Here is a 25,978-nt window from a genome sequence, read left to right on the forward strand (position 1 = left end):
TTTCATTGAATTGTAGAATGCAATTATGCTGTCAATTGTTCGTCATGTTCGTTTGTGGACTTTGCAGAATTATTATTGTTTAATTGTTAATTTATTGCATGTTTTTTGTGATTTGTGACCGAATAGCATTAAAATATTGCATATTGCATATTGCTGAGACTTTGCTAAGAGGTTTTCTGTATTTCTCTATGTTGCCTGCACAGGTTGAAGGCCAATATCAAGGTGTGCAGCATGTGTTTTGACAGAGCTAGCTGAGCCGTTGTCAAATAAATTGTTGATAGCTGAACAATTTATTTAATTTATTGCGGAATTCGCCTTTTTTTTTGTCATATGTAGAGAATAATTATATGTTTTTTTTTTTTTTTTGTAGTTTTATTGTCAAATCAAATTACGATTGTTGTGCATTTACTTCTTTTCTTATTAAGAAGTTCTACGTATCTTTTTAGATTTTTTAATATTAACACAAAAAAAAATATAAAATAAATGGTTTCTTGTTTGTTATAGCAAGAGTAATAATAATAGTAGTGATAGAAAAATTAATAATTATTATCTAAAGTTTTTCTTAATCAAACAGTTAATAAAGAATTTATCAAACACAATTCAATTTCAACATTTTCTTAGACTCTTGGTGTTTTTTTTTTTTTTTTTTTTTTTGTATTTGATAATATTATTTACATACATTAAAAGGACTCATTCAATAAACTACAGTTTGAAGTGAACTGCCCACAATTTTTCAAATTAAGAAGCATAGAAGTTGAGCAACTAAAACAAATCCCACTCTAAATGCAACTTTAAATAGTTGCTAAGTCTAGTAAATGCATTAAGATTTAACCACAGACACACACAGAGCCACAGTAAAATCTCATTAAATGTCACGCACAGTCACAAAGAGCACCGTTAAACGAACGGAAGTGCACTTTAACTGCCCACAGTGGAGCCTTCCCCCACACTAACTACATTTGACCATAAAAGCCAAACTTGGAAGCAAAATAAAAAATACAAATAAAATCAGAAAACAAAACGCGCTCATTAATAAAACGCAAAACAAAGAATATTGTCAATAAAATTGACAAACGCTGTTGCAAGGCCCACGCATTGAACAGAAGACAAAAAGCAAAGACAGTAAAAAAACATACATTGCCAGATCTTGTAACTGTCTGTGGGTGTTGCCGTAGTCTGTGTTGAGCGGCAGTCCAATGCCGCTCAAACTGTGGCATGACAAACGCATTTTGTGAAGAGTCGCCGACTCGAATCGTGATGCCCCATTGTAAACTTTAATGACATCATTTGCTCAGCAACGCATTCGAATGAAGTGTGATTGAACCTTTTATTGCTTAGGCTTCAGGTGGCAAAAGACAGCAGCAGCAGCAGCAGCAACATCAACTACTACTACAAGCCTTTCTCCTGAGAGGGTTTCAGTTTATTTCTTATGTTTGTTTCTTTTTTTTTTTCTGCGACAGCGTCTGTTTCATTCATGAAAATGCAAATGCTGCCAACAGGCACTTGACAGCCGCAGCCAGTCAGAGCCAGAGAGCCTGCCTCAACATCGTTTGCAAACTTGGCCAAGTGGCTAGAGGCTCTGCTGCCAGTTGCCTGTTGCTCAGTCGCTCTGTGGCAGCAACCTACTCCACAGTCGTACTTACTACTATCTCTCCATGTCGCGTGCTATGGCATGTTCATATTTTTGCACACATATGTATTTAGCATACGCTTATAAAGTGAGGGTATCATGAGCTGGTCATAAAGTTAGGAAAAGAAAGCTATGCAGAAAGTACAAGCATTGATGCAAAATGTAAATGAGAGTGCCTAAGGTATTTGTAATAGTTTACAACGCGGCTTGCTAGAGCATGATATGCTGCCTATAATTGTTTGTGAATCATAAAAACACGGATAAGAAATGTTCAAATACATATCAATTTGAGTAGTGAAATCTGTCGAAGATTTATGTGATGATAAACTATACCTTTAAATATTTATTTATTTTTTTATAAATATGTAGTATATACTTTTAAATATTTGTATATTTTTATAAATATTTTAAATATTTAAATTTAAAAAAAAATAAACGAAAAATAGTAAAGTCTTTAGAGAAACATATAAATATAACTGTACTTTTAAATAATTGTAAACTTAAAAAAATCTTTATATTTTACTTTAATAACTTAAGATCGTCAATAATTTAGTTTTAAATATTTATATTTTTAAAATAAATATGTGTATATATTTTTAAATATTTAGAGCTTTTAATATATTTTAATGGTATTTCGAAATATTTCTAATTAATATTTGTTTAATTTTTCAATATTAAAAATCAATATTACAAATATATATAAGAACTCTTTTAACTCAGAAAACTTAAGGACTCGCAAAAAAGATTTGCTTAACGTGATTCGATTTTTTTCGATAATATTCTTTACTTAGATTATTAAATAAACTTATCTAACTACCTTAAATATTATGCTAAGTTTCTCATCCGCATCAAATTTTTGCTCTTAAGTCCCGCAAGCGTATTAAAACTTCCTCTTCAATCAAACATTTAATATCTTCAGTCTTTATGCATATTTTTTCATGTTAACATTTTAAGTTTAATTTTTTGTTTTTTATTTTCTTCTTTTTTTATAGGATCGCGCAATCAATTTGAAAATTTTTGCGTTGGTTTTACCGGATTTATGAATGAATTTATTTTCGTCTATGCCTACCCGTTTTCTAGTAGTGCAGACTTGTCTGCCTGACTTCTCTTCTCTCTCACTCTCTCTCCATCTCTTTTTCTCGCTAGCCTCCTGCACTCCCTTGTGGTCTACTGGCATCCTGCGTCGATGTCGTCGCATTTGTCGTTTGTCGCCCCGTCTATAGGAAACTCTATGCAAATGTGGGCGGTTTGTGTGGTGCTGCCTACGCGCAACCCACAAAAAACTGAGCAAAAAGGCCAAAAATAAAAAACAAAACAAGAAAAAACAGCTAAAACTAGCTGGCGGAATTTTTTGCTGTCTGGCCAAAACAGTTGTTCATGGTCTTGGGTGCAGTTAGCTGTTGCTGTTCCTGCAACTCTCAGTGATCATGATGATGATGATAATCATGATGACAGTGGCACATGTGGCCCACTAAACGTATTTATAAATAGCTAAGAAATTGGCCATTCAAGAGAATTGCATTGTCTGCGATAGATAAACCTACATACAGAGCGTAAACTCTCTTGTTTTAGACATTTTCGTTTGATAAATTGTTATGCTTGAAGAATATTGTAATTAAAGTTGATAAGACTTTAATATCTCCTATTAATGGTCTATAAAAAATAAATGAATCTTGAATTTTTTCTTTTAAGAGTAGAATTGTATTGATCTTAAGATCTTGACTTTGAAATTGCATTACCTTTAATTATAATAAATACATGTCTATAAATTGTTATTGATCTGCCCAAATACTTAATATTATAATATAATATTAATTAATTCTTTCACATCTGTGCTTAGCTTCATTTTATAACGATCATCTATAAGATCCTCTAAAATGATCTCAAAATTCAGCACTCAATTTATGAACTGAAACGCCCATTGAAAACCTTTAATGAAGCAATTGCCATTAAGCAGCCAGATTTTTCTTGGCTACGCCCACCTGGTAACACCCACCCAGAAGCTAAACTCCATCTACAGATCTATCGTATGTGGCCTATATGCTTAGCTGGGCACACTTTCGCCCATCAAAAATGAACGCAGTCAAATGTTTGGCGGGTCTCAAATTGCATTTCCTGTCACTTGGCCGATCGGTCGGTCCAGCCCAGCCATGAATCTGGCACCCAGGCTAAAGTTTTTGGCCCCTAGATTTCATGGGTGTGTGCATATATGTATGTCTCTCTCTCTCTCTCTCTCTCTCTCTTTCTCTCTCTCTTACACAGTATATGTGGGTCTAATATAGTTAGGCTCGGATCTGTCTGTCTGGGTCTTGTGCCTGTTTGCCTGCCAGCCTGGTCTATACGGCTTAGGCTGTCTGCCTGTTTGTCTGCCGGTCTGCGCGACATGCAAACTTACATGTGTGTCAGCCGAATGTTGTGGGTGTGTCTTTTTTGGGTGTTCATGATGTCTGCAAGCGAGAGTGTGTGTGTGTGTAACCGTGTGCCTGGCTAACAGCATCAGCTTCAACACCAACACCAATCCAGTTACAATTACATGACATATTGATGTTAAAATATATGTATATAAATTATTACAGAAGTTGAACAATATTTGGAAATCATTTAAGTACTCTGAGAATTTATAGAGTAGGCGTTATTACGTTATTGCAGTAACTAAAAAAATAATTATGCATAAGTAATTAAAAAAAAAAAAATAATTAAATAAAAAATATATTTATATTTATTAAAATATGTTTTATTCTAAAATTCGATAGATCATATAAATTCAGAGTTAAATAATGTTGTCCAAATATAAAAATTTATATATTTTTATAATCATTATGCTTTCCACAATTTTTAAAAGTTTGATAATGTTTATAATGAAATTATTCAATATAAAAACAAATTGGCGCTTGAAAACAATCATTTCAGAAAACTATAAAAACAGCTCAAATTGGAATTGCGAAACTAAAAGCAAATGCTAAAAAAGGTTTTTTTTCGCTGACATTACTCAAGAAAGACTCTAAAGTTTAGGCCGTGACGTGTTTTTGCCTAATTGCAGTTGAATTTTAATTACAACAGGCGAAGTCTAAGCAATTTTAATTACCTTTTTTTTGTTTTTTGTTTTTTGTTTTTGGTTTGTAGCTTGATCGAGGAGGGTGCGGGGCCAGAGGTAGTTGCGTTGAGTCTGAAACTGTGTCTGGCAATTTCTTATCTTTATTTGCGACATGTATTTTTAATTTAAGCGCGACTATCAAATATTTAAACTGCATCGCCAGCAACTCCCCCTGGACAATGCCCCAAAGTGTTTTGTTAAATGCTTTTCGGGCTTTATTTATTTATTTATTTTTTTTTTATAATTTTATTTCTTTTAGTTTTTAGTCGCAGCAGCCCAAAAAGTTGTTGCTCTTCCAAAGACTTGAATCGCCGCCGGCTGCAGACTTCGTCTGGCTTTATCGATAGCGTGCATAATTTTTGGGTCTGTAGCTGGTTTGGCTTAGTATATGTTTGTTTGCTTTTTGCTTTTTGGGCAAATAGTTTCGTTAATTGAAATAAAATTCAATTTGACGTTTTTATGGCATGTGGAGATAGTTTGGCTAAATACGTGAGAAGCTGCAGTTGCAGCCAGACAGGCGAGAGCTCTCTGTGAGTGTGAAAGTTGCTTTTTGTTTTTTTTCTGTTGGAGATGCAACCCGTTTTATGCTCAATTTAAATAGTCTCGATATGCATTTGCTTTCAATACGACAAATATAATTTATGCATTGAGCATTCGAATGTGTGAAAAATATTGCACATTTTCCAATAAATTTTCTTTATTGACTTGGCAATTGCAATGACCACAGCGAGCAATAGGCGCCTGTATATATACATATAAGAATTTATTTTTAAATTAATTTTAAAATTTTAAAAATAAATATACCAATGGAATATAGGTTGAATAAATATATATAAAAAAACAAAATATATGTATATATACATACAAAAATCCAATTAAATCTGTTGAAAGTATTAAGAGTCTTTTTAAAGATAAGACAAATCGGTTATCTTTAATAGCTTTTTAATATTATATTCTTAAATTTTAATAGTATATATTTTATACTATAATATTCAATATAAAATGTTTGTATTTTTTTAAATTTTTGATCTTATAGACAACAATATTCTGATATAATCAAGCTTCTGTATATAGAAACATTAACCGACTGTCGCTCACACATACACATACACTCACACACACAGCACGTTGGCAGCTGTAAATTTCAGCAATTTTTTGCGAGCGATAATATTTATTATTCAATTTTCATTAAATCTGATTATCAAACCCGTTTGCGTACAAATAAAAATGCAAGCAAATTATTTTTCTGACGCTTAAATTAAGCATTAATTTTTTTCTCCATTATTATTATTATTTTTGTTTTGGTTTTTGCCTTTTCGCAATGTTCATAAATATCTTTTGCGAGCGCCGCCGTCAAACTATGTGAGAGAGATCATGTCGGGAAATAAGCGAAACATTTTTTAAGGTGTTGCTGCGCTTGTTGTGACAAGCGAATGGGGCGCGATATCGAAAAATGTTATGGAAGATAAGCAAAATAATGTTGGGTGCTTAACAGTTAACATGCTACACACACACACAGGCAAATTTCCAATGGAGTGCAGCGTATAAAATTACAAATAAATGTCAAATTAGTGGCTCAAAGCGACTGACAAAACAGCAAAGATAAACGTGAAGATATAAAAGATATGCCAGACATGCATTATAAATCAATTTCCAATTAAAACTGAAAATTAAGAAGGCAGAAGAATATTGGAACTGCTAACGACTATTGAATACGCTTAAGTGGAGATAAATATATGTGAGAGGTGGGAGAAAGATGATTTATATTTGATGCAGAAATATTACTGCTGCTATAGTTAATATGATACATTTTTTTTAAATATATTAAATATTTATATGATATAATTAGTTCTATCACATTCGGTTTACTTCCATTCTACATGTTGATTCGATTAGGCCACTTTGAGCTGCCCACTTCATTTTGCTCGAAAATCTATAAAGATTATCTCTAATCAAACACCTCAGCTTGAGTTTCTAACAAAGCTCAACTCAAATGTTCCCCATGCTCTCCATTCGATAGAGCATTAAGGCAACGCAGTCAAACAAGCATACCGGAAATATGAAACCCTGTGTGTTCGACCACGTGTGGAGTTGCCGTTGAAGTGTTTCAGCGTTTTAGAGTTTCATTCAATGCGGTTAGATTGGAAATGAATTGAGGTTAATCAGCGCTAGAGAAATTTAAATAAAATAAAGAAGAATTTCACTTTTTAGCTGGCCTGAATGGGCCTTCATTTTCTTGAACTGTTGCAGTCGCAGCATTTCAGTTCCATTTCATATACATACATACTATGTATGCATGTATGTATGTCTGTCTAATATTTATAATATATTACTTTACAAAATAGCTTGTACTATTTTCATATATATATTTCTTTTTTGGCCAGTCACGTTTTCATATTTATTTGGTAATTTGGAGTTGGAACGTTGAAATGCTCCAAACTCTGAGCTGCCCCCACAACGTGTGCCGGGTTGTCTAAGGTCAGAGACAGAGAAAGATGCTGTTGCGGCTGAACGCCTGCCCCGTGGGCCAAAATCAACAAACGCAAAACAGACATAAGTCTGAAATATGCCTCCAACAACAATAACAAACAATCATAACAACAACAACAACAAACTGGCGCCTCGGTCACTTTGATCTATGCACTTCAAATGATTTTTTTAACTCTTGGCGTTGCCTTTTTTTTTTTTGTACGCCGTCTTCAGTCTGAGCGTCTTTTGGGCTCTGCTGCTGTTGTTGTTGTTGCTGTTGTTGTTTGTGACGATGCGTAAACAACGAAGCGGCAGTTGAAATGAAACGGCAACTTTTTGGCCTGCCAGTTGAAGCGGCAAAAAAGTTGGCATACATATAGACAGACAGACATATGTATATGTATATATATATATATATATATGTATGTATCTGTCTTCTTGCGGGCGTCAAAGTGGGGATAGCAGCAACAGCAGCAGAAGAAACTTTGCAACCGTAAAAGTGTTCGTTTAAGTGGGACCTGTGGTAATGTTGATCTTTTGCAATCGAGGGAGACGAACGAACGTTTGAGGCATGGGCGGGCCTTTAAGATGTTTTCCTTTGACAGCAAGCATATGGGTTACAGTACTTTGTGTTGGTCTCTCTCTCTCTCTCTTTATTTCTCTGTCTGGAGAGGTTCTTTGGTGAAATAATAATAATATTGTACTGGTCTATGTTTAGTAGTTGTGTACGTTTATATGAATAATTGACCAAATAGAACTGTAATTTGCTTAGTATTAACTAAGTAACTGTAATAATGCAAGCTAATAAATAATAATAATTATGAGACTAGAGTTTCTGCAAGGGGTTTGATGGTAATAAAAGTAAAAAATAAAAACAAAAGAATTTTGAACTGTTAGAAATGGAGTACTATATGTAGACATAGTAATTCTATTCTTCCTAGGAGATTTACTTTGCTGCGACATGAATTGAATTAGATACTTTCGAGTATAAGATAACAAAACTTATATTCTAAAAGAAAAACCAATTAAATATCAATATAATATTATTTTCAATGTGTATATGCAGAAGCTTTTATTTTATTGTTTTATTCTTATAGAAATAGAAAAAAGTTCCTTATGTTCTATTATTTGTTTTAGTTTATTATTATTTATTTTATTTTATTATTAATTTTTTTTATTTATTTCCTTTTCCTTTTATTTATACTAATTTTTGAGTTTTTATTTAATATATATTTTTTGTTATTTAAATAATTTATATTATTGTCGCAAAATTCCCTTTTTTTTAAAGAAATATTCAAAACAAATCATTTTTTTATTTTCTTTAATAATTTTTAAGAATATCAAAACTACTATTGATTTATTTATTTTTTTTTTCTAACAAATATCTCTGACATACGCTCAACCGTTTTCCGCTCATTTCCAGCTCTTTCAGTTGTCAATTTCGAACTGAATTTCGAGCTGACCCCTTGCCCAATTGACATGATATTTCGACTAGTCTTCTGTTTCAAGTTTCCAAAAACTTCGTTTTTTTTTTCTTCGTTTAATCCATAATATGTTTAGCTCTTATGTCTCGGAGTTTTCGAGCTAGTGGAGCTTAATGTCAACTCAACAAGAGTCGTGTCTACAAGTTTGACACTTGCATTTGTCATTTGGCTCATTTGTTTGCTTTGGTTTTTTCTTTTTTTTTTTTTTCTTGTTTTTTGTCTCTCGCTTTTGTTTTATTTTGTTTGCCTGTCCATTTGCTACGCTTACATTTTCAAGTTTGTAACTGTTACAGAATCGCTGCTCCGCTCGCCTCTCATCTTGTCTTGTTTGTTTTCCTGTTTATTTCTGTAGAGATTTGTCTATTGCTGTTGTTGTTGCTGTTGTCTTTGGTGAAGCTTTATGCGCAATTAGCGAGCACATTGTTTATTTTTGTGGCACGTTTTATTGTAATTAAAACAAAAAAAGGAAAAACAAAAACGGAGTAGAAACATGTTGTCCACGAATCGCTAGATTAGTGCAACATGTATGTAGGTGTAGCTCTGCAGCTCTGCAGCCTTTCGAAAGAGCTCAGATGCAGCAACTGTCAATACTTGTGGCTAGCCATGTGGCAAGTAACTGGGATTTGTGGCAACCTCTAGTCGACTACATATATACTATGTGCATGCACTTTAAGAAGCTTGACACCCACAGTTGCACTTAATACAAAATATATATATGTATATATATTCCATGTCAGCTAACTGGACTCCTCTTGCACAAATCTCTTTGTCATCTTGGGCGCTAAGTCCAAAAAATATTTGAAATGCGCCCACAGCACTAGTCTGATCTGAACTATAAGCTCAACTAGATATCCCTCTCTCGCTCTCTCTCTATCTCTCTCGCTCTCTGTCTTCTGTCAGCATCATGCTCGTTTTCAACCATGTTCGTAGATTGCCGTCTGTCTGACTGTCCGACTGTCTCTCCAACAAAATGCTAATTGAGCGAACACTCTACAAGGCGCCAAACGTTCAAAATGCCGAGACAATCTATCAATAGAGCCCCACAGCCCAGAGCAACCCAATCAAATTGGCAAAACAATTTAGTTTTCGATTTTCCTTGTGCATTTTAATGTAATTTGATTTGCTTGCAAATTCGCTGAGTGATTTGATTACATAAGAAATAGCAATAAAATAAATATTAATGAAATATCAATAAATATTGCTCTAGCCATAATTATGTGTGATTATTAATCAAATTAATTACTGTGCAAATATAGCCGAAATTAATGATTAGAGTCTTGAATAAATATTTTGACGTTTTTGAAGGTGGCTTTAATTGAAAAAATATGGTTGGAAGAGCAAAAAAAATGTATATATTATTTTTTGTTTATATGCTTATGATTTGATTTATTATTTATGACCAAACGTTGATTCCAAGTTTGCATAATTCTAATCTAAGCCAGTCCTTAACAAAAATATTAAAAATTGATTTTATTTAAATTTATTTTTATATTATTATTGTTTTTTTTTTTTAATTTTGTAAATTTATATATATATATATATATATATATATATATATATATATATTTATTTATTTATTTTAATTTTATTTTTATTTTTTTTTTTTGAGGAATTCAGCTAAATAAATCAATCCTTAATCTTATATAATATAATATTAAAAACTTTTTGGATATTTAAATTAAACTATTCGTATTTTCAAACCTCACACTGCGAATATCTATATATATATATTCAGTACACATCCTATACATAACACCTTTTCATAGACAGCTTATTTAAAAATATAAATCTTCTTCCAAATCAGTTCGCTGCTCTATGAATTCCATTAAGCTCGCCAACATTTTATGTGCATTGGAAAAATATCTTTTATCTCACTCTCAATTGGACGCGAATATGTGACTATATCTTTTATCTGAGGCAATTTGACTGGAATATATGACTCTATTAAAATCGATGCCGTCTCTTTTAAAACTCTTTAAAACTTCAACTCTCCGTTTTGTTTTTATTATTTTTTCGTGTGCACCTACTAGACCAGAGGTGCTTTTTGCTTTTTTCGTCTGGGACATTTTGGCGCCTGTGCTGAGGCCATTCAAGCCGCTGGCAGTCAAAAATGCCAATTGCTTTTGGCCAATTAGGCAGGCTTTCTAAGTCGGCTCGGCTTGGCTTCAAATGCCGCGAGAGGGTAATTATGCTGGCCAGATAGTCAATTGAGGTGCTCCGCGATCGCATGACGAGGTGACGAGTCTGCTCGCCCGTTTGCCATTTAAGTGGGCAAACACATTAGCTGCCATAAACGTGGCGAATGCAATTTTTATTAGCGTAATTAACACCTTTTTGCTGCCAGTACAGCAACAACTACGACGACTTCTATTTCTACTTTTGCTTCTTTAATTTCTAAGCTTTTATGCAGCGCCACAATGAAATGAATCGTGAGTGCGTCAATTTGCTTACCGCGTTGCCTCGAGCGTTGTGTTGCTGGCGCCGCTGTTGGGCGGAGGGGTATGAAATGCTGGGGCACCAGACGCATGCCCGGCGGACAGGGCGGCAGACTGTCCAGATTGTTGTACAGCACAATATTGTTGCTGCTGGGGTGTATGAGAAAGTGTTGCTGCTGCTGCTGCTGTTGCTGTTGCTGTCGGCTCAGATTGCCAAAGAGCTGCTGCTGCTGCTGCTGCTGTTGCTGTTGCTGATAGTAAGTGGCAGCCGGCAGCGCAAAAGCATGTTGCTGTTGCTTAAGCGGTCGCGGGGTTATGGCAACAACATGCTGTTGCTGCTGCTGCTGCTGCACGCCAGCAACGTGTTGTTGCTGTTGCTGATAGCTGCTGTGCAGGCGCGTGTGATAACTGAAGTGTTGCTGCTGCTGTTGCTGTTGTATCTTTGGTATTAGTGTTGTTGCTGTTGCACTGGTAGCAATTGTTGCTGTTGCAGTTGTGGTGCGTGTTGCATGCGTCACATTGCGCTGATAGTGATGCGGTCGCAATAGTTTGCGTCGCCTGTTGCTGCTGCTGTTGCTGTTGCTCACAAATTTGCGACGCCATTTGTTGCGACGCGCTGGTATTGCTGTCGCTGTTGTTGTTGCCGTCGCTCTTGTTGTTGCAGTGGCAGCAGCAGCTGTTGCTGTCGCCGTGGCCGTGACAATTTCATTGAAATTGCTGCTTATATTGATATTTACACTGCTATTTACACTAGTTATTTGTTGTTGCTGCTGCTGTTGTTGTTGTTGTTGTTGTTGTTGCAACATGTTGCCCGCAGGCATTGCATGTTGCAGCGTGTGTGTTATGCAGACTAGATAGATGCATAAATGCAGCAATTTCGTTGCGACCGCAGCAACATTTCGCCGTTCATTGACGCGCTGACTTATTGACGCGTCTGGCATTTTGACAGTTCGTTTGTCAGACGCTGACATATTTCTCTAATTTGTTTCACTCCTCCTCTCACTCACTCACTCACTCACTGGCTGTGCTTTCCAATTAGTATTTGTTGCCTTTCAATGACTTTTCACACATTTTGCGGTGCGTTTTCTTTGTGTTTGGCGTTTCCATTGAATGGGAGAACATTTTTTATTCTTTCTGTAAGTTCAGTTGGGCACAAAATTTTGAATATTTTTGTTGAGTTAGAGAACTTTAACTCCGCTATTTTATAACAATTGATAGTTGCTGGCGTGTTGTAGCATTGATTTAAATTATAGAAAATTTATATTTTTGTAAAAAGAAATTTTTATTTAAATTTCTACTCGATTTTTAAAACTTTGTAAAGAAATATATATATTTCATTTTTTACATTTTCATAAACTTTTCCAGTATTTTTGTTTACCCATTTAGCACATGCACATAAGATTGTAGTAAAATCTGCTGCCACATTGCTTTTTAGCCAACAGCAACAAGTTGGCCATAAATGTTTCAACAAAACTTTTGACAATTTGTAAATAAACAAATACAAATTTTACAAAAATCGAATTTAGAGCATAGACAAACAGGCAGACAGATATAGCTGTGTGTGTATATTGTATGTGTGTGCGTTTATGTGTTTGCCTAGCAAACTAATTAGTAAAGTTCTACAAGGAAAAATAATGGCAAATACTTTCAACAAATGTGTTACAATTTGTATATTTGTTTTGACTGAAACGTACAAAAAATTGTAAGTCGAAAATAAACTATTATAGACAGCGGCACAGTTGAAAAGATATACAAAGAGAAAAAGAAAAAAAAAAGAAGATAACTAGAATATAGCAAAGGAAACCACAAAATAGATATATCTGCAAGCCATAGAACCCTTCAGCTAAACAAATTGAAAGCTATACGAAAGGCATAAATTTGTGCCGCAAAACTCATAAACTTATGTCGAAAAGTTTATTATGAAATGTTTTATATACATATATATAGATATAGATACATATATATATGTTTGTATATACATATCTATAGCCCAAGTTAAGATTCTAGCGTCATCTGCTGAGATTTTCCAGGAAACGCAGCTGCAAACGAAATTCGCATAGAACACAAAGCCATAGCCATAACCAAAGCCAAAGCACAGCAAAGGGAAACAAAATTAAATCATAAACTACAAAGTAGATCTGAAGCATCCAAAAAGCAAACAACAGCAGAAAAGAAACATTTTTAATAGAGATCGTGATGTAATAAATTTCAAATGGAACACAACTGCGAACCGTAAGCGAAACTACAATAAAAATCTTTGAAAACGGCTTTCGTTATGTACATACACACATACATATGTATGTATCTAAACTAGATGAGCTATGCATAGATACGTATAGATAAAAGTAAATAATCTGGAGTCGAACAAATAGGCATTATTTCAGCAATCGAAGAGAGTCAGCCCGAACAAACGATCGTCAATAATCAAAAATGAACTGACAAATCAGCAAAAGGTGAATCGAGATACAGAGAAAAGGCGCTGGGCACAAATGGGTCTAGTTGTTGCCAGGGTCAATGGATTTAGGTTTCCCTTTGCACACAAGTGGAAAATTAGTTAGAGAGGAGCAGCAAGCACCAGCAACAACATCAGCGACAACAACAACAGCAACAACAATATACAACAAATTTGAAATAAGTGAGCTTTTGTTTTCCATTGAAATTTGGCGGCTTTTTGTTATTTGATCTTTTTTTTAACAAAGCTAACAACAAACTCCACAACAGCAACAACAATACATGAAACATTTTTAACATTTTTTTTATTTATTTATTTTTTTTCATAATTTTTTGTTTTTGTATTCTTCAGGCTGGCTCTGCGTTGGTCTTAGTCATTGTTCAGCATCTGAGCCGCATTTTGCGGCTACCTTATTTAAATTTCTCACATTACAATTAAATTGGACATTTGCCCGTTGCTCAACTTTGGACGGTGCTTTTATATCATTTTTACCTGGCTCACTTAACATTTTTGTAAGCGGCTCGTAGTGCCAAGTGCTTGATATATGCCTGGCTATTTCGCACTGTCTCTCTCTTTCTCTCTCTCTCTTTCTCTAGCTTGCTTTGATCTGGCCCTGCCAAATTAATGTAAAATCTCAAATATGTCTGGGCTGTGCGCGTTTTTATTAATTAATTGTGAAATTGCGGCCTAATTGAATGTGGCACAGCCCGTTTATTTATATTTTTTTTTTGCTTTAAGTGACAAGAATTATGTTTTCTCTTATTTTTTATGTGCTGGCATTACGAATTCTTTTTATACCCTGAACCCATTGAAAATGGGAAATCTGGGTATAATGGCTTTGTTAAAAGTATGTAACAGGCAGAAGGAGGCGTGGCAGACCCCACAAAGTATATATATTCTTGATCAGGGCGACGAGCTGAGTTGATTTGGCCCTGTCCGTCTGTCTGTCCGTCCGTCCGTCCGTCCGTCCGTCCGTCCGTCCGTCCGTATGTATGAACGCGTCGATTTCAGAAGATATAAGAGCTAGAGACTTCAAATTTTTTTTAAAATGTCCGTAATTACAGCGCGCATATCAAGTTTATCATTAAAAATCGATAACTCATCCCGATCTTTTTTTATCGATAAAAAACCTTATCGAAAATCAGTTATAAAATTATATCTTCTACACCCTTATTGCTAGAGTCTCCAAATTTTTAATGTATGCTTATATGCAATTTATACAGTTTCGGTTTTTGTTAAAATTTACCCCTCACCCTTAAATTCACCCCCTCACCCTCACTTTTGTAAAAAGCGTATTTCAAATACTAGAGACTTGAGCTTTGGAATATACACACATATTCACCATATGATTACGCCCTAAAAGTTTCATTAAGATCGTATGTCTACAAAAGAAATTATTTAACAAATAAATTCTCATAATATTGCCCACACTGCAGCGCAGCCCAAGCGCAGTCGCTGCTTACTGCGCAGTTAGCAGAGCGCAGGCTTATGCGTGCGTGTGGATGCATGTGTATGTATGTGTGCATAAAAGAAGTGCAGAATGATTAGAATATCAGCTTGGAGGGTTCAGGGTATCTCCTAGTCGAGCAGTCTCGACTGGAGCCTTCTTACTTGTTTGTTGTGTGTTTCTTTTTTATGTTCGTGTGTGTAAGAAGCTAAAATTGGCTAATTTTATTTAGTAAAATTCTTTAAGCGAAGCTTTAAAAGTTCTAAACGATCATTTTTAGCGTTGAAAAATATATATATAATAAAAAAATAATAATAATGAAAACAAAATTTAAAGAAATTATTTATTATAAAGGAAATAAAATTATTAAAAATCTCTTGTTAATAAAGAAACGTTCCTAATCAAAAAACTTTTAAAACATTTATTTATTGAAAAAAATAAATAAATAAATATATATATAAAAGACTACAGAGAAAAAAAAATGAATTAAAATTATTGGAAGAAAAATTCCTTATAAAAATACAACAAAAACCAAAGTACTTTACAGAATCTAAATAATACAAGAACAGGTCTTCCGATATATCAAGTACTAGTTTTATGATGTTATTTGTTTGTTAATACTTAATAATAAATCTCTGACTCATGATCAAAGGTCTTCTTTGTATTTTAATCTTAGAAAGCTGTTAATTCGCTTAAGTCTCCTCCATTTACGAATCTTAATGCTAACTTTATTAGTACCAGTTTTTTTTTTTTAGTTCATTCACTCAACGTTGAGCTGTATAAAATTCTAGAGTTTTATGGCAAACCTCTGCCATTTGCCACCTGCCAGCCACCACTCGCAGCACTCGTCATCTCATACATCTTCATTTGCTTTGTTGGCTAACCCAATTACAAAACTGTTGAGCATTTCGCACAGTTCGCACCATTCACTCTATATACGGGCTGGCTGGCGAACTAATCTATTAACGCCTTACAAAATAAAAGCAAATAAGTAGCAAACGTTGGGAATTGTGCAAAGTGTCGATCGTAAACTATTTTAAATATCTGGCAGTGCAGCAGTGCAGCGAGCAGAGCAGCGCAGCGCCAATTGGGGCAGCCACCCGCTGATCCGTTTGATCAGTCTCGACTGGACATGGCCACATGTTGAGCGCTATAGGTATGATTTTTGTGCTTGCACACAATATGAAGAGAGTATATTGGCTGTGTGCAATGCATGTGTATTGATGTCAGTTTGTCTGCGCTTCTGTTTATCGAAGCTGAATATTTAAAATTTTGAATGTATTTTTATTTGTGTATTCCATTATCAGATATAAATTTTTATAATTCAGTTTTTCTGGCCTGATGGTACATGGAAAAATCTCCCTAGTTTTCAGGGATATGAAGTTTAAAATGTTAATCATTTCTATAGACTATAAAAAAATTTATATATGTATCTATGCAAGAATATATGCTTTATATATACCATTGCAAAATCTATGCAGAACTAGATCCCTGCTCGACAGCTAGATATACAAATGTAATATAATCTACTTATCAAATCACAAATATCAACATTTTTAATTGCTAATCTGATCGATCTGATCTGATTGAGTGAGTATTAGGCAGTGGGATAAACTCGACTTCAATGGTTTTTTTCTGTAGATTTTTCAATCTTTTTGTATTTTGTTTATTTATTTATTTATTTTTTTTTTATACCCTGAACCCATTGAAAATGGGAAATCAGGGTATAATGGTTTTGTTGAAATGTATGTAACAGGCAGAAGGAGGCGTGGCAGACCCCACAAAGTATATATATTCTTGATCAGGGTGACGAGCTGAGTTGATTTGGCCCTGTCCGTCTGTCTGTCTGTCCGTCTATCCGTCTGTCCGTATGTTTGAACGCGTCGATTTCAGAAGATATAAGAGCTAGAGACTTCAAATTTTTTGTAAAATGTTCGTAATTACAGCGCGGATATCGAGTTTATCATTAAAATTCGATAACTCATCCCGATCTTTTTTTATCGATAAAAAACCTTATCGAAAACCAGTTATAAAATTATATCTTCTACACCTTTATTGCTAGAGTCTCCAAATTTTTAATGTATGCTTATATGCAATTTATACAATTTCGGTTTTTGTTAAAATTTACCCCCCCACCTCTAAATTCACCCCCTCACCCTCACTTTTGTAAAACGCGTATTTCAAATACTAGAGACTTGTGCTTTGGCAATTACATGCATATTCATGTTATAATCATAATCTGAAAGTTTCATGAAGATCGTACGTCCACAAAAAAAGTTATTAAACAATTAAGTTCTCATAGTAAGCGCACACTGCAGCCCATGCGTGTTTATGCGTGGGTGCTTGTGTGTGTATGTGTTTGTGTATGTGTGTGTGTTTCTTGTCTAAGCTGAAAGACGCGAAAAATTATTGAAATAGCTAGCACTCCAAGGGTTCAGGGGATCTCGTAGTCGAGCAGTCTCGACTAGAGCTTTCTTACTTGTTTTCTATTGCATAATTGCAATTGAATTGTTTGGCACGTTTCGATTTCGTTTAATTGTACACTCTACAAACGGAGGGGCAGCGGCAGGGGCAAATATATGTTAATGATTTGATTTAGTGCCTCATTGGCTACCATTTCGAACACATCAGCGTCATGTACAACCATAAATTTTATTAATGAAGACATTTTTTTATTGCCTTTTATTTATTATTATTTTTTTGCAATTGAACTGTGTTTGTGTGTGTGTGTGTGTGTCTGGCGATGATCCCCATTTGAATTGAAGAATTTCCTAGTGAGCTTCATAAAGTGGGACATATATGTGGCTTAGCGCAGCGGGTGCTCAGTGAAAGGCTGCATTTGGGCTATGAACAAGGGAACTGGGTCATGGAAATGGAGTTTATGTAATTTGTTGTTGCTTTACGAGTTCAACTTGATTTGATCAGTGATCTTTGTGATTAAAAATGATCAATGAAATCAAGTGAAAGCATCGATTTAATGAAAGAATTATGGATTAATTGGTTGGAAATATATTTTGTTTGGTTGAATTTGTTCGAGAGTAATTATATGATGGGCAATGTTGAAATGGCAGAGATTATTAAAAAAGAATATGAAATTTAAAAAGCCGAAAGACTTTTTTTTTTTTAAATATATATATTATGTATTAATGATCAAAATTTTGTAAAATTAAAGAAAATTTACTTATTGCATTGCAATAAAAATGAAAAATAATTTTTCAAAATAGATTCAAATAAAAATATGCATAAATAAATATTTCATCTAAGTATGTAATAGAGAAAGTTTCTAAAAATTACATGTAAAAAAATAAATAAATAAAAATAAAGCCTTCAACATTTTCTGGAGCCTTGATCTCTAAAATCTACATTTTAATGTAGTTGAAGTTACTAGAAAATTTAATGCAACATATTCCTTTGCTCATTAGGCAAACATTTCAAACAGAAGCCGCAGCTGTCAGCACTAATTAAGGAAATGAGCTAAATCAATTATTGGAGGAAATTTGATATCGCTTAAAAAAATAAGAAGAAAATAAAAAAATATCCTTTTTAGCTGCCAAATCAGTGAAGTGTTAAAAATAGCCGCCAGCTAATTACGTAGAATTGTCACTTTTAATTAGAACAAATACGGAAAATACCCGATAGACACACAGTCAACACACACACACACATACAGAGACTAAAGCAAGTGACAACGCATTGTCAAGATAAAATAAAAAATATTTTTAACTAACAAAGTTGCGGGCAATTTACAGATCTAAGCAGCGACTGTTGCTTGGCTCCGCTTGAGGCGCAGCAAACGAGTTTGCCAGACTCTTAAATTTTGGGCTTAGACTGTGAAAAATTGCAATACAGCAGAACGGTTGGCAGATGGCGCGGGGCGGTCGAGGGATGCAAGCCCAGTAGCAACAGCTACGCATTGCGAGGGGCAACACAACAACAACAGCAATGAACAAAAACAAAAATGGGGGAACAAAATAATGAGCCCACATAAGAAATGACTTAATCGCTGGCGGCTTGTTAACCTCAACTTGAATAGTTTGTGGCCGGGGCTCTTTAAGTAGCTGCACAAATAAAGATTTACAGCAATTTACTTGAAGGCCTTAACTCTTTGGACTGCCAGTCAATAATTTTCGTTGTCCTCCTCCGCACCCTTGCCAGATTATATGCTATGTGCGACGGGGGCTGGCTGTCTCATGTTGAGTGGGGCTGGGCCTTGGCTGGCGAGAGGTGGGAGGGTGGAGGCAGCGACCACCGTCAGCGCCTTTGAGGAATTGCATAATTATAGCATTTTCCGGGACAAGCGAGCCCAGCAGACAACAGCAGCGGGCATGCAAACGCGCTTGGCCTAGGTTCAGGCTAATTTGTATACCAAACCCCCAGACGTTTGTGTTTGTCCATATAATCTAGGTAATATGAGAGGCCGTGGTTACTATAGCCCGGCCATCAGAGTTGTCGCCTAACTAGCAACAGTTATTTGAGAAGTCTAGTTGTGAAGCAGATGAGAAAGTTTTCTATGGATTTGCAGAGATTTTAATATGAGATCTAAATAAAGTTAATTGCCGATCGATAGATCTGTCTAAAAAATATTTAATTTATAATAAATTAAAATTAAATATTGAATAATATATAAAGAATTGTTGTTAAGAAATTGAGAATTTTGTTAATGCAATTGCAGAGATAACCAGATCTAAATAAATTGAGCTGCAGACTTGGAGAAATTGATAAGTCGAGTCTAACTTTTACGATTTCCCAAACTTCTCTGTTGAAGAAAGGGCATTGCAATATCGTTACATGAAAAATTATATATTTCCATTGCCTTCTGTTGTTATTTTACCTTTTTCTTAAGGCCCGTAGGCCTTGTAGTATGTTGGAAAGTCAGCCTGTGCCTAGATGCCAAGCAGATGGAGAGTAGAGGCAAAGCGTCTTGTACAAATATTGTAATGGCATGATATTGATCTTGATTGTCAAGATCGCACACAGCATGATCGCAGTGTATGTTCGTTGTTCGTCGTTCGTCGTTTTCGGGTTTCCTTCGTTGTCGTTGTCGTTGTCTAGTCGAGAGTCGAGAGTCGCGAGTCGAGATTCGAAGAGAGTCGAAAAGTCTTAGAGTTCAAGCAAGTTGCATTGTTTAACTTTGACTTTGTGTCAGTTTTATGCCTTTTCGATAACGATCGCTGATCGTGGCTGCCGACTGTGTGTGTGTGTGTGTGTGTGTTATGTGATTAATCGTGTGTGTCGCTGCATGGGAAAGGGTCGCCTGCGAGCGTAGAAAGTAGCACTCATATGCATATGAAACAAGCGCACTCGAACTCCAACTCGCACTCATACACTCGCACTCTCTGACCAAAAACCAACTCAATCACTTGCCTCGAATGCACTTGTTTCGCTCGATCAAGCGACAGCAGCAGCTGCTGCAAACTTTCAAACTGATGTCCGTTGATTTGAGTGACAGACAGAAGTGTGCTCTCTCTCTCCCTATCTCTCTTTCTCTATCTCTATCTCTCTATCTGTGTTCGCCTAGACGCCAGCAATTGAGGAAGTAATTAAACTTAAAATTATAATGTTACTTCTATACAGATCGACCATTGATCTTCATGATATTTACCATATGTGGCGGTACCCTGCATTAGCTCTCGGCATAACAATTTAGATTTATGTGCATATTTTCAATATAATTTGCTAAATTTTTTATTGCCATTGTTCGATTGGGCGAAATGTTTGATCACTTGAATTGAAAGATTTAGAACTTGACTGATCGCGAGCTGCAGATAAGGAATATGGTAAATTTCTTTGTCTTTGTCTTTGTATCAAGTAGAAACTGAAGCAATTGTGATATATATATATACCTATCTATATAAACTGTATCATCTGAATTTCTCTTTGAATCAACTTGATCTAACGATCACGCAACACGTTCATCTGCATATAAAATTCAGTTATAATTGAAATATAATCTCTCAATTCAAATAATTTATCTTGAATGCTTAAAGCTTAGTTCGACTTCTAATCAAATACAACTCTGCTCAAAATTTTCACAGCAAAGAATCAGAAAAAAAACAGTTAAATCATAGGGTAACCACGTTTCGTTATGCTTCAGGCTTTGTTTTTGGCTTGCGGCTTTTGTGGGTTTGTGGTATGCCAATTTAAGTATTTCTTGCTTGATCTTTGATCTACAATTTGAAACGCAGTGCAATGCGAAGGAGCAACAGACAGTGAAAGAGAAGGAGAGAGAGTGAGATGGAGTGAGATCTGAGACTGAGTTGGGCGGCCGTTAGATCAGCGCGATGCGATCTTTTTTTCCTGTGTAGGGAGTTGCGCAGAGTCAGAACTCGTTTTTATTAGAGTGAGAGCGACGAAGGGAGCGAGAGAGAGAGAGAGAGACGGGCTCGCCACAAAGAACAATGGAGAGGCGCCGCTTTCAAGTTCAAATCGTCGCTGAGGATCGGTAAGGAGCGCGCCTAATTGGGTCAGCCGGTCTCTCACTGTGGCTTGAGCCGTTTAATTGGATTACCGCCTTTTTATAATATCTATAATTTTTGTACATACATAATTTATTATTTCTTTTTTTTTTTTGGCAACACGCGCCCAAAGAATTTCCCCTTTATTTACAAGACATTAAAAAGAAGAGAAGAGAAGAAAATGAAGAACTATGAAAAATAATAGAATGCCAAGCTTATCAGACCAGAGCAAATATTGCCCCATTGTTGCATTTGTCATCTGGCTAATGGAATGTCACATACATATATGCGCTTGTTGTTTCTGCTTTTATCTGTCAGTTGGGCAAATAGCGACCGACCCCAAAAACAACGAGACGAGAAAATGAGAGTATCTAAGACAATGACAACTACTGTATCAGCTGTATGGATACTTTGGGTTCCGGGAAGCCGGCTTCAGGCCAAGTTAAGCAGCAGTTGCAGCTTTATTAGCATTCCCAGAATTAAAAATAAAAAATAAAAACTAGTTGCAGCTACAAGAAGATGGGCAGAGCAAAAGATAAAGGGGGCAGGAAGAAGATGGAGCTAGGCCAAGTCGGGGACAGAGGAAACTCATCCATAAATCTGTGCAGTCTCGCCCATTAATCATCATGCATGTCCGAGCCAATCATCACTTGCAGCCGCATTTCAACAACAACAACAACAACAAATAGTGCCCGATAGTCCACCGTCTAGACAATCAGCCACTAAATAGAGCTCTAGGGCGTTCCACTAATGAGTTATGGGCCTAGGCATTGTGTAATCTTTTGCGTCTATTAGCCATTGATTTGAACACCGATTTCGTACTTAGTATATAATCAGCTTTGCATTTGTAGGAGTAGCTTAGCATTTTGCTAAAAACCCCCAAAACAGAATAAGCTTATTAATAGCTCTTTGTAATTACATATGTAAATGTGATTTGAAGCTTAAACTGACTTAAACTGGTCACAATTGAGAGCTATATAAGGGCAAATATTTGGATGGAAGGCGTCATCGGGCCTTGGGCCTGGGAACATTTCTTGATGAGCACTTGAATTCAGTTGTTGATTTATTGGATATGGAATGTCTGAATGCTTTAAGCCAAACTTCAATTAAGAATCAAAAGACAACGTAAATAAATTACTGATGAGAAATATTATTGCCTAACGAAGATTAAATATATTCAGTTTGATAGTAAATAAATTACGAATTATATTTGGAAATCTTTACGAAATCTGAAGTTGGCGAAGTTTTATGAAAATGTGTCAATGAGTTTGAAGATTTCAATAAAATTTTAATAGGATTACTTTTGTAAAAACAACGTAATAAGTTTTGTAGTTTTTTATACAAAATATCTATAAAAGTATATATTGGTAATCAAATTTGATAGGCAATAAATTAAGAGGTTATATTATTAAAATCTTTATAAGAAATACAAAGAGAACATTATGAAAATGCATATATATATTATATCTTTTAAAAATTTCTTTATATTGATAACAAATATTTTTCATATAAAATGTCAAGTATCTGTTAGAGACATTATTTTGCACATCACAGTTTATTTTTATTTTTAATGGAGTTTTTAAGTTATAATATTTAAAAAAAATTTAGTTTCTTTCGATATCCGCAAACATTCTGACGCAACTATCAATTGTTATAAATATTTTCTCGCCCATTCTTCACACTTTGCTTACAGGAAATTCCTTTAGTAGATTTTTCGTTGGCATTACATTATCAATATCATTATGATCAGCATCATTATTATTATTGATTATTATTATTATTATTAAAATTTTTGCACTCTCCATTCAATGTACGCCCAGCTAATGAACACCTTGCGCGCGTATTCTATAATCAAATAGTGGGCGTGTCACGATCGCGCGAATATTAAATCCAAAGACAACAACAACAACATAAAATGCAAAGAATACCAAGAGATAATAATCTGGCGTGGATCAAGCGATCAAATCAAATCAATTTTCTTTCTTTGCATTGCAAATTTGTGTTGCTGTTGTTGTTGTTGTTGTAGTGTTATCAACATCGGCGAATCGGATAGGTTCGGTCCGGTTCTGTCGAACGATCGATGAAGTCGCACGCTGCACAAATCAACATAATTGCCAACTGAGTGGCTCGCCCGCTCGCCCGTCTCGTCTTCTCGCCTTCGCGTTACACGTTGCACGTTGAAACATGCAACCTGCAACTGGAGCGGAGCGCCAGTCACGTTGCGACTTCTTTAGCTGCGGCGCGTGCGTCGCAAATCAAGTGCAAAAATAGATCAATCAAGCGAGCAATCAATCGAATCGAATCGCTTCAATCGCCATGGCAAAAAATGATTGTTTTTTTTTTGTTTGGCTCTCTTCTCTTATTGCCGTGTCGTACGTGCCGCGACGTGTCGCCTCGCGTCGCGTTTGACGTGTGTGAAAAAAAAGACAAATAAATTAATTACACCAACAATCTAGAATCAATCTATCAATCGCAATCTAGAATCAACAAAAAACAAATCCGAATGCTGATGCGATTGAATTATAATTTATGTTTTTTGTTTTTCCTGTTCGGTTTTTGCCATTTCCGCAGAATTGCATACGGAGAAAAGATGATTTGCTGTGCGCGGCGTGTGCTGTGTCTTCTGTTGCTCGTTTATTTTTTAATTTCTGCATAAACAAATTTTAATATACACTCACACTCACGTACACCGATACGTAACTCTAGACGCGACAATTTCGTTGTAGAAAGCCGAACGATTCTCGTCACGTAACCAAACGCGCGCGTCGTCTCATTGCAACTGATCGCGATTTGTCCCAATCAGAGAATGTTGACCAAAAAGCCGAAAGCCGTTCGCTTCGAACATGTTGCACGCGTGTTGCTAGACGACTAGCACATGTTGCCAAGCGGCTGGCCACATGCTGCAGCGACAAGTGCGTTGGCAACATAGCAAAGATTGCAGATCGAGCTTGTTATATTTTTTCATCTTATGAAAAAAAATTTATTTTGATTTTTAATAAATATAAATATTAAATAAATATAATTAAAATATATTTTCGTTTATTATTTATAATAAAAAATTATATATAAATAAATATAGTTAACGTATATAAATAAATTTAAATATGAATAAACTTTTTATTTCATATGTTGAGTATCCCTTAGCAAAGTGTAAGAAAAAGTCTCTTTTTTCTATGGTTTCTCAATATTAAAAATATATCTTTGATCAGTTATTTTTGATCAGTTATTTCTATTTTAAGCTTGCGTTGATCCGTTTGTAGAAGCTCTCTAATTAGACTCTGCCAAATGGTGTGAGGATAAATATTTATCTTTATTCGCATTGGGGTGTTAATTCTGTGATTTTGCTTCTGTGCATAAATTAGAGATTACCAAGTGAATATTGTTTAATCATTAACATAAAGATTCCAATTCTATTTTCAAATGATATTAAAAAAAAAAAATACAAAATCTGGATTATAAAGTTACTATTTAACTAGAATAATATGCCTTCACTCTGCAGGTTAAGTTGTAAGACTAGTGTTTAATTGGATTTCCTTTCATCTCAGATTAGTTTTAAAATACTTGAGAATTTTGTTCCCTTATACTAATTCCATAAATCTTCTATGTTATCACACACTTATGTATGTCTAATCTTTTGTTGTCAGATCTTTGATGAGGATCAAAGTGCATCTTCCTTCTACTAGCTCCCGAATAAGCCAACTAATCAACATAAAGCTAGAGGCTTTATGCCTGAGCTTATCTGTGCAAATGTGCACTTGAATCACGTTATATATATATGTATATATAGACACTTATACACTTATATATATGTGGCCCACTGATGTATTATCCATTGCGGCTGGCACTTAAATATTTTTCTTTTTTATCACGCATCTGCTGTGATGCAATGGAAAAAATAAAAATAGTCAAGAAACTCGGCACAAGGAAAACATCTTACAAATTTTCCATAAGCAGCAGCAGCAGCGACTACAAATAGCTTTGAGTGCTTCATATGGGCACCGCACCTTGCTACCAGCAGAAGAAGCAGCAGCAGCAGCAGCAGCAGGCCAATCCGCGCTAGACATGGCCAACAGCCCAGACAGACGGGCAGTGAGAGCCGTCTGGGACTAGGTCTGTTGCCACACAGCTTGGCGACAAGCATTGGCTGTGGCTTTGGCTCTGGCTCTGCTTCTCCCTCTCGGTCTCTCGCTTTGGCTTTGGCTTTGGCATTCCATGTCACAAACGCAGTTATTTATGCGCTTCAGACCAAACCGACTGCCGGCAGCTCTATGACATTGTCACATGAACATGTCGCGTTAACCTTTCGCGCCAAAAACAACAACAACAACAGAAACACGAAACATATACAACATCAGCAGGAGCTCTTATAAATAAATGTTTCGAGAAGAACAAATCCTTAACCAACAAAAAAGAAATGAGAATTAGAAAAAAATAGAAAAGCTTATTATTCCGCACTCTATGGAAAAACTGTCAATATTTTAATTGCTAAGCCTGAAAGTGCAGCCGGTTAGT

General features: G+C 35.2%; 2 protein-coding genes across 4 annotated transcripts in view; both read right to left on the reverse strand.

Moving 5' to 3' along the window:
- Window positions 1-25,978, reverse strand: part of LOC108611709 (wing blister) — a 102,144-nt gene that overhangs the window by 15,271 nt on the left and 60,895 nt on the right. The window lies entirely within an intron of this gene.
- LOC149269843 (uncharacterized) lies at window positions 1,457-24,472 on the reverse strand. The gene is made up of 2 exons (XM_089465854.1): window positions 23,158-24,472; window positions 1,457-12,246 (listed from the first exon to the last, which is right to left on the reverse strand). The coding sequence occupies exon 2, from the start codon at window positions 12,081-12,083 to the stop codon at window positions 11,001-11,003; it is 1,083 nt and encodes a 360-aa protein (XP_089321980.1). The 5' UTR covers window positions 12,084-12,246; window positions 23,158-24,472; the 3' UTR covers window positions 1,457-11,000.

This window comes from Drosophila arizonae, chromosome 3 (assembly GCF_054131065.1).
Source record: "Drosophila arizonae isolate 15081-1271.41 chromosome 3, UAZ_ARI_1.0, whole genome shotgun sequence".
Lineage (NCBI taxonomy): Eukaryota > Metazoa > Arthropoda > Insecta > Diptera > Drosophilidae > Drosophila > Drosophila arizonae.